General features: G+C 47.5%; 2 protein-coding genes across 2 annotated transcripts in view; one reads left to right on the top strand and one right to left on the bottom strand.

The window, feature by feature from the left end:
• Positions 1–91: 91 nt before the first annotated feature.
• Positions 92–1882, bottom strand: timm13 (translocase of inner mitochondrial membrane 13 homolog (yeast)). The gene is made up of 3 exons (XM_062450892.1): positions 1643–1882; positions 1154–1222; positions 92–976 (listed from the first exon to the last, which is right to left on the bottom strand). The coding sequence occupies exons 1-3, from the start codon at positions 1760–1762 to the stop codon at positions 878–880; spliced, it is 288 nt and encodes a 95-aa protein (XP_062306876.1). The 5' UTR covers positions 1763–1882; the 3' UTR covers positions 92–877.
• A 24-nt stretch (positions 1883–1906) lies between these two features.
• The window catches only part of nme7 (NME/NM23 family member 7), a 21194-nt gene continuing 13782 nt past the window's right edge, over positions 1907–9318 (top strand). The window contains exons 1-7 of the mRNA XM_062450888.1: positions 1907–2577; positions 5155–5256; positions 5762–5928; positions 6813–6923; positions 8104–8154; positions 8375–8582; positions 9007–9112. Coding sequence (XP_062306872.1) covers positions 2575–2577; positions 5155–5256; positions 5762–5928; positions 6813–6923; positions 8104–8154; positions 8375–8582; positions 9007–9112 — 748 coding nt within the window. The 5' untranslated portion in view covers positions 1907–2574. The remainder of the gene's footprint in view (positions 2578–5154; positions 5257–5761; positions 5929–6812; positions 6924–8103; positions 8155–8374; positions 8583–9006; positions 9113–9318) is intronic.

The raw sequence follows: 9318 nt of genomic DNA, 5'->3' as shown, positions 1-9318 counted from the left end.
AGGTATAAGTACCTAGATGTATCGAAATAGGACACTTCCTTCAGCGACTGGAATCACAAGTAAGGAGGAAACACACTCGAGAGACTCCATGTTTGATTACCCGGCATTTATTTACTATTCATTCGTGAAAAATACCATTTTAGTGAGTCACACAAACATATCATTCCAGCACCATCCTCAAGTGTTCAAAGAGCTTAACTCTCTTCCACAAAGCCAAAATGGATGAAGAGCCTTAGAATTAACGTTTTCCCAGAACTACCTACAGCAGCTGGAACATACAAAGAAATAAAGGTTTTCTTGTCCATGTTCTGCTCAGCAGAGCCCGACACTGGAGGCCAGATAGGACAACCAGAAACACAACAAACAACCCAATTTAGATCTCAGGGTGCAGTCTGATACGCGACAGTTTGAATGCCAGTTTACAGTTATGAAAACAAAACTGTTTCTGATGCTGGATGAAAGGTGGGTTTGTAGAGGAAGTAACAAGAGCTTTCTTTTGAAACTGGTGTCTCACACAGACACAACAAACTAAAGAATTGGTCACACCTGGCACAGTTTTCCTTGGGGAGAGTTACAGTTGGACCATGACGGATTCAGCCATATTGTACATCATAACAGTTGTCCACATGAACATCGGTCATCAACAACTCTCAGGACATAAAATTAAAAAAACAATAATCTGTAGCCATGTGTGTTACGATTCCTTATTGCAAGGAACATGTCCATTAGGTATCACTGAGGCTAGCATCCGCAGGCACTGGTGACCTGGCCAATTCTTGTGGGATGATGGTGCGCACACATGCGATCTTAACCTCGGCCAAATCACCTCCAATGCCAGACGTCTGCGCCTGCCGTGTGGGGCTGAAGGAGGGACAGGTCAGATGCGCGCCCTCTCCCTCTGCAGTCTGGAGTTGTAGGCACGCGACACAGTGTTCCAGGCATCCATGTACCTATCCATGCACATGGCGATGCATTTCTGCACGGTACACAGAAGAGAAGCAGTGAGTACATCGATCTGTTTATTCGGAGAGCTGACAACGATGGGGCAGTCGAACACTATTGCCATTACTTCTGTCTCTGTCAAACCAATGATTGCAAATACTTTGTACTATACTCAGGCCAAATGTTGAATACATCAAGTCTAAATACCCACCTGTTCAGAGTTGTCTAATGTGCCTCCAGGCTTACCTATGCATTTCTTGAAGCATTTATCTGTCATTCTCTACAAGAGAAAGGAAAATAATTAAAATTAAGTTGTGTCACTCTATTAATCGACCTCATTAGCCATGTTCAGGGTCTACATGGTACAAAATCCGTATTTTACATTACACCAGCCAAACATAAATTGGTATACGCATTTGTGATAATGGACTACTGATTTGGAAAGCCTTGGTTCTATTACAGAGCTAACTAGGTAACTAAAGTTAGTAGCTATTGTCGAGCTAGCTACTCCACGATGTATTTTCAGTCATTTTACTCCCTGTACGCAATATTCCATACAAAACTGCTTGTTCAGAATACATGTCTAATTACAAACACCCAATGTTAGTAATTCTACATGATTTACACGTATATGAGATAAATGACGTTTAGCAATTTCATATTCTTGCTAGTAGGTAGGCTAGCTAGGTTTAATATATACCTGTAACAGCTCTTGCGCATTAGCTACTGCAATCTGGACCTTCACTTGCTCCATAATTGTGCCAGTGTCCATTTTACCAGACCCAGCACCCGCTGAAAAATCTGAACCGAACCCGTCCATGTTTGATTGTGAAAATATCGATAGCTATTTAGTAGTGAAACTATAAATTACACGTGCATGTAACTACTGCTAGCAGTAAGCTCAATGCCCTTGACAGAACCGGAACATCACATACGCAACTTCCTGTAGGCAGAATCAAGCATCAACTTTTTTGCTCATGAATAGTCACAGTTGTGTGTCCGTGTAGAAAAGGCATTCAATCCTCATATTTCGTTGGTGTTTTCTAAAGCGTCGTTGGTATACTCAAGACAAGGGCAGCTTATCTGGCAAAGGTTCACTAATGGAGATTCAAAAAGATTTAGAGCAGTCAGTGGTTCGGAAAACTCACCGGAAAATGCCCCTACTTGAAAACATTTAATCCCCCCCTATCTACCATCATTTTTACATCCCCTTTCGACAACAACAGACTTTTCTGCTTTTATGATATATTGATCCTGGGACAAATGTCGAAAAACAAATAATTCGAAATGTTGCCATGTGCTAGTTATTTTACTTCCGGGTGCATTAAGCAAAAATCATTTTTTCCTTTTGCTAGCTACCTACTACATGATTATCTCCCGTCCGTGATATCCAACCATTGTAGTAATCTTTTTATTTATTGATTCGAGGTTGCATTATTAAGACATAGTCAACGCAATAAGCTACATTTCTGTATTGGCGGTTAAAATAGACTGTTGCCATGGTAATACAAAACGCTTTGCAGACTAGTTTGTGAAGAAGCTAGCGTAGCTAGCGTCTGTTAATGCTGGACCAACAAGAGAAGCCAAGTTACGTGCATCCAACAACTATATAATCGTGGACAGTTCTCTGCAATGGTAACATATAACTATTTTTACTGGTCAATGATGAGCCATTTCAATGTCAATGTATATCGATGGCGTAGCTCGATAATAATTGTGTATTAGTAACTAGCTAGGCTAGTCTGTATACAGTACATCCAATGCTTCTACTACTAGTCTGGCTCTATTCTAATACTCACCAGACGACTGTTAAGTTGGCTATCATGGCATTATTAGCTAGTTCTGTTAACAAACAATACAGTAGTTAGCCGGCGTGGTTTAGTTTAGCAGTTATGAAGCTAACACATAATATAACATTATAAGCATTATAAGCACATTATAAGCAGATGCATCGATTTATGGGATTTATAGCCAAATATATTATTATGCACAAATATTCTGCTTTCGTCAACACAGCTCCATAACGTTAAGTCACTATTCTGTGTTTCATTTTTGTGTAGTTCGTCTAAATCATAACTTATTGTTACCTAAAATGTTGGTAGGGATGAATACAGAAATAGATAACGTATCAATCAACGTAAACGCCGACAGGTGGCGCAGTTGGCATTCTGCTTTGTGACGTTCAAGCGGCATTCTGAAAAAGGGTGCAAGCTTGTGTCCAGCAAGTCTATTGCAAGGGCTACATAGTACATTCCCCAATCGTTTATCGGCCTTTTAATATTTTTGCATTTCACCCGTATTACCGTCCATATACAGCACTTTTTTTCTTCCATGATATCATTGTCCATGACATGACTCATCATGAATGTATCCAACCACCAACAACAACTAAGGGATGTTGGTGTGACAGTTTCCAGCAAGCAGCGCTTCTAGGACATTTAATTCCCACTGCTTATTCAGTCAGTTTAGCCTATTAAGTTGCGTTCTTTCATAAAGTTGGGCCATATCTTGATCCTTCAGCACCTCTGTACGTGGGTCCCTGTCTGAGGTGGAAAAATTGATCTGCCTTAGTTGTTAGAAGGCAGCATGAAATGTTTCCAATGGCAGCACAGTGAACAGCATGTGTCTGAGAAACTGTGGCTGATATTTTGTTTCCCAGAATGGGTTGAAAGCGAAAACCCTGTGTAGCTGCGGCTCTGCAGATCTGCCCGTCAGGTTAGAGTCTGTGCAGTGCAGCTGTTTGTTGGTTTTGAGTCACAGTTTCAATTTTTAGAAGAAATCATCAACATTGTAAAAAATACAACCTGAGCTGTACAGTGTTCGCAGTTTTCGTACAGTTATTGTGTCATAAAGTCAACTGCCTGTGGAAAATGAAAACTGTAATATAAGGCGCCAGGCCTGGTCTACCTGCTGGTGTCTTGGGCTCCACTGTAGCCTAAAAGATCCACCATTTAATCTGCACTGTCTTTTGTATCCTTGGTCGTTGTTGAATGCCATTCTATTCATTTAGAAGATGCTTTCATCCAAAGCCACATGCATATAGAAGGTGCAGTGGAAAGTCTAAGATCAGAAGTGCGTAGTTCTAACAGTATTACAGTGGTTAGACTCAAGGACTAGTTGGCCCAGTACTAACTAACATCCCAGCTACCAGGCACAGTGGGACAACTACATCTCAATCACATTTCCTCCTCCGCAATCCTGAGGCCTCCACATCTCTCTGAGTTCTGGGCCGCTTCTGTGCCTCCTGCCCTTCCTAGCAGCCTAGCTGTCCTTGGATGAACCCTTCCCTTGGCGAGCGGACCCTGTCTCTCTCGGGGGCGGACCCTGTCTCAGGGGGGCGGACCCTGTCTCTGGGGGGTGGACCCTGTCTCTCGGGGGCGGACCCTGTCTCTGGGGGGCGGACCCTGTCTCTCTCGGGGGCGGACCCTGTCTCTCACGGGGGCGGTCTCTGGGGGGCGAACCCTGTCTCTCTCGGAGGCGGACCCTGTCTCTCTCGGGGGCGGACCCTGTCTCTCTCGGGGGCGGACCCTGTCTCTCTCGGGGGCGGACCCTGTCTCTCGGGGGCGGACCCTGTCTTTCTCGGGGGCGGACCCTGTCTCTCGGGGGCGGACCCTGTCTCTCTCGGGGGCGTTCCACCCTCCGTGGCGTGGGAGCGGTGCAGCACTCACACGCGACACAGCACAGCTTAGCTCCCCGAACTAAAGGCGGAGATTCGTGTTTGCTCATCCATGCCCCTTCACTCATGTTGCGCCTGAAAACAGGGCCAAGACGGTTTGTTTATCATCATGATGTCATTAAGAACGCTGGGATGCTGTGAGGTGATTTGCCGTGTGGGTGTGGGAGAGACTGTCTCCAGGCTGGGCTCCAAAGGCTATAAATAGCATGGCTAGCTTTGAGTTATGAACCCCAAGATCAATAGAGAAGATTGTGTCTTTGAGAAACTATGCATGAGGCCTTGAGAGTCTAAACGTTGGCTGTCTCAGTAAAACCTTGGGGGACTCAAATTCCAGGAAGTAGCCTAATCCCAACAGGCTTAATATCTGTAATCAACTGGCCATTTTAACCCTGGTCCGGAACCACCCTAACTATTTTACCACTGAAATACCATTAGAACCACATCAGCATTTCGAATCCTTGATGTTCTGCGGTACGTTCTACATGCTCCTGTGTGTTAGGATAAGAGAGTGTGGTAACGTATTGTGTTCATCTCAGGAGGAGCGCTTTGCCTTCCTGGCTGAGTGGTACGACCCCAGCGCTGCTCTGCTGCGCCGCTACCAGCTCCTGTTCTACCCGAGGGACAGCTCCGTGGAGATGGTAGGCAAGGCTGCTTCAAGTAGCCATGATTGCTGCTCCTTGCATGTCATGTATGTAAATATAAGAGTGGGTGGTGGCTGTATATCCATGTCTGTGTGAGTGGTTGGCTGTGTGTTCACGCAGTGAAAACATGGTAAACAAACATGGAAAACAAAATACTATGTCACGTTTTGAAAAACTTTCTTAAACCACCTACCCAACCCCCTCAAGGTATGGTGGTAAAAATTCCCAGAGGTGTTCACCTCAATATCAGTGTTGCAAAACTGTGCATTACAAAGTGCATACATGTTCAATGATTAACTGCCTTGTTTCAAACATTCTATTTGAGTAAAACTCTGAGAAAAATTTCTTCATGATACTGTCTGTCTCCCGACCCCGGAGAGATGGTCTCTACGCAGAGCATGTCGTCCTACATATGACCCCAGTGTGACCCCTGTTGACCCCAGACATGCTCCTGACCCTCTCTGTGTCACGAGCCTCCAGGAACTTCCTTTTCTTGTTGCAGTTCGACGTGAAAAACCAGCGCACGTTTCTGAGGAAGACCAAATACGAGGACCTCCGCCCCGACGATCTGTTTGTGGGGAACCGGGTCAACGTGTTTTCTCGACAGCTCAATCTGATTGGATACGGAGACCAGTATACAGCCAATAGGCTGGGCAGTAAGAAGGAGAGGTATGGATCTGGAGGTGATGCAGGAAGATGTTGAAGGAGGATGTTAGACCGAGCACAGTCACACCGACCCTCTTTTTCTGATGCGCTGTAAGGAGGCAGCTAATTGGCTACTTGATGTCTGTGGTTGCATGTGTTAACTGTTCCCATTGGCTTAAGTAACGCAAGCTGTTCTATGTGTTAACTCTCCTTACTGGCCTGAAGCTGTTTGTTCCATGTGTGAACTGTTCCTGTCGGCCTAAGGTAGGCTATGGGGAGTGTATGAGAGGGTTAGCTACCCAGCGTGCCTGAGGTGGGGAGTGTATGAGAGGGTTAGCTACCCAGCGTGCCTGAGGTGGGGAGTGTATGAGAGGGTTAGCTACCCAGCGTGCCTGAGGTGGGGAGTGTATGAGAGGGTTAGCTCTGTGTGTGTGTGAGAGTGAGAGTGAGAGAGAGAGTTTACCGGTGCTATCTGATGTAGATGACTCACCAGTTAGGACTACACATGCCTCTATGATGAACACTAAACACTGCAGCCTATAGGATTACTCACAACCTACAGCACTACACACACACACACACACACAGACTTAACGTGTCTTCCTTCCCCTGTCCCCATCTTTTTCCGCCTCCCTCCCTCCCTTTGTGTCTTCCCAGCTCTGTCTTTTCTCACACCTCTGCTCCAGACTGAGAGTAGCTGATGTTGACGAGGTGTTTGGTGCCTGTCTTCTCTCACAGGAGTCTGCTTCCTTCTCGTATTATATGTCCAAACACGTCGAAGAAAAGAGGAGAAACAGAACGGAGTTAAACCGATAAACCGGTTCATAATGTTTGTGTTAGGATGAACAGATGTTCTTATCACGGAACATGACCTCACTAACTCTCCTTCCTGCCCTCCTGTCTTCCAGAACTCTTGCTATGATCAAGCCAGACGCCGTTCCAAAGATCGGAGACATCATCCAGATGATCTACGACTCCAGCCTGATCGTGACCAAAGCCAAAATGACCAAGCTCACATGGTAATAAGCTCTCACGACTCCCAAAATGGCGTCTCAGTGCCATCACAGTGCACCTGGGATCGGGCCACCTTCACCAGACACACAAAGACCCCGTACAGCTTTGGAAGTCAGAGTCCACGGCGTGTCATTAGAAACCAAACAGGAAAATAGATCCTACTCTGTCGTCCCTCCCCAGTGATATGATTCATATTTGATTATCAGCTCTCTCTCTCTCTCTCTCTCTCTCTCTCTCTCTCTCTCTCTCTCTCTCTCTCTCTCTCTCTCTCTCTCTGTCTCTGTCTCTGTCTCTCTCTGTCTCTCTCTCCTAATGTGATTTCAAAATGGCTGTGGATGTGAAGGGCATCGTCATGCTCTTGTCTCTCCCATCAGATGGGGGCAGTAACGGCTCTCCTTCTATCCTGTAAAAACACACACACACACAGACACACACACACACTCTCTTTCAACCTCTCATTTTGTCTCTCCTTCCTTATCTTTCTCTCCCTCCTTTCCTCTCTCTCTCTCTCTCTCTCTCTCTCCTGCCTTTTCTCTCTCCCTCCTTTTCGCTCTCTCTGGCTTTGATGTGTGTTTGCACGTGTTAGCACATGAGAGAATGCTCTTAAGCCCTCTACGCGGGGTACAACCGGGGAAACTAACCCCAAATTGTTGATCCTGTCTGAATATCACGGAGATTTGAAACACCACGTCTGACTCATGCTTCAGACATAATGTTCCTCGTTCAGAGCGTTTGTGTTACATCCTCCTCCTACAGGAGCAGTCTGCACTGGGCTTGAATTCAAACAAAAGGAAATGTAGTTTGTCCCATTTCTGTTACTCTCCAAATGATAAGCCAGGGCTTTGACCCTGCAGTATCTGCTGTGATTAGAGAGTGCCTGACAAGGTCACCTTCACCTGCCCGCTGTGGTTCAGATGCAGGCTGTATTGAAGGTGTCTGGTCTGTGGGCAGGGAAACCAGAGCAGCCTGGATGGTGTGTCCGTCAGGGGGGCTGCCCTGGTGGGGGTGGGGGGGTGGACAGCTGGATCTGGGAAGCAGAAACAGGGCTGTCATTGACCTCTGGAGACCCAGTATGGCTGTGCTGCTGTTTGGAGTCAGCAGTTGACACCCAAGTCCATTTAATCACACATTAACCCTGCCTTTATGACATCACACATTAACCCTGTCTTTATGGTTCCCTTCCAGGAGCCAAGGGGCCGACTTCTACACTGAACATCAGACCAAGCCTTTCTTCAAGTGAGTCCTTCCTGTGTAATGATTGACCTGTGGGTGGGTGAGAACAGAGGAGGGGGAGGCAGGGGGAGGCAGGGGGAGGGCTCCAAGGAGGCTTCAAGGGCCAGCCGCCATCTTAAGTGTGGGCTGTGTTATTGATTGCAGTGACACTTGATCAGATATACAGCCAGTGGCTATTCCTGGCTCTGGGGCCTGTTGACTTTGAATCCTCTGTTGTTATCAGCAACCTGGTGCAGTTTATGACCTCCGGGCCGGTCGTTGCCATGGAGCTGATGGGGGACGAGGCGGTGGCAGGGTGGAGGAGGCTGCTGGGGCCCACGGACGCCGGCGTGGCGAGGAGCGAGGCGGCGGGGAGCGTGCGAGCGCAGTACGGGACGGACGGCACAAGGAACGCCGGCCACGGCTCTGACTCCCTGGCCTCCGCCGCCCGGGTACACACACACACACACACACACACACGGCTCTGACTCCCTGGCCTCCGCCGCCCGGGTACACACACACACACTCACACACACACACACGGCTCTGACTCCCTGGCCTTCACCGCCCGGGTACACACACACACACGGCTCTGACTCCCTGGCCTTCATCGCCCGGGTACACACACACACACACACGGGGTCTCCTGAACAGGAGTCTGCAACACACTGTTTCCACAACACAGTTACACCGAGCATAAGACATGACACCCACATGACGCCTGTAGGACATGGAGAATATACTGCATGTATGTTTGTCTTACAGCATTCCTACTTAAATGTCGTAAATATACGTATTCCTACTTGTTTCTGATGTTGTTTTTGTTTCTGATGTTGTGGTTTTTGTTGTTGTTTATGTTGTTGTTGTTGTGTGCAGGAGCTGGAGTTCTTCTTCCCCTCCACGGCAGGGTGTGGTCCCTCCAACACCGCCAGCTACACAGACTCCACCTGCTGCATCATCAAACCTCACGCCATATCAGAAGGTCAGGCCCCTCCACCTCCCCTGCCTCACTGTCCCCCCTGACCCCACCTCCCTCCCCTCCACCCTCCCATGTCCAGGCTAGGCCTCTCTCCTCCCCCCTGACCCCACCTCCCTCCCCTCCACCCTCCCATGTCCAGGCTAGGCCTCTCTCCTCTCCTCCCCCCTGCACTCCTCCGTCTTAGTAAACAGGTGTTTCTACTGGGATCC

Source organism: Osmerus eperlanus, chromosome 24, assembly GCF_963692335.1.
Source record: "Osmerus eperlanus chromosome 24, fOsmEpe2.1, whole genome shotgun sequence".
NCBI lineage: Eukaryota > Metazoa > Chordata > Actinopteri > Osmeriformes > Osmeridae > Osmerus > Osmerus eperlanus.
The sequence above is the reverse complement of the archived record's forward strand: the minus strand, read 5'-3'. Positions and strand labels throughout refer to the sequence as shown.

Bases quoted from the DNA above. Each gene is read 5' to 3' on its own strand.
- timm13 (XM_062450892.1), bottom strand. From the start codon at position 1,762: ATGGACGGGTTCGGTTCAGATTTTTCAGCGGGTGCTGGGTCTGGTAAA. The intron at 1,223-1,642 runs GTATATATTAAA...TTTCTCTTGTAG, and splicing joins ATGCGCAAGAGCTGTTACAG to AGAATGACAGATAAATGCTT. The intron at 977-1,153 runs GTGGGTATTTAG...TGTACCGTGCAG, and splicing joins CATTAGACAACTCTGAACAG to AAATGCATCGCCATGTGCAT.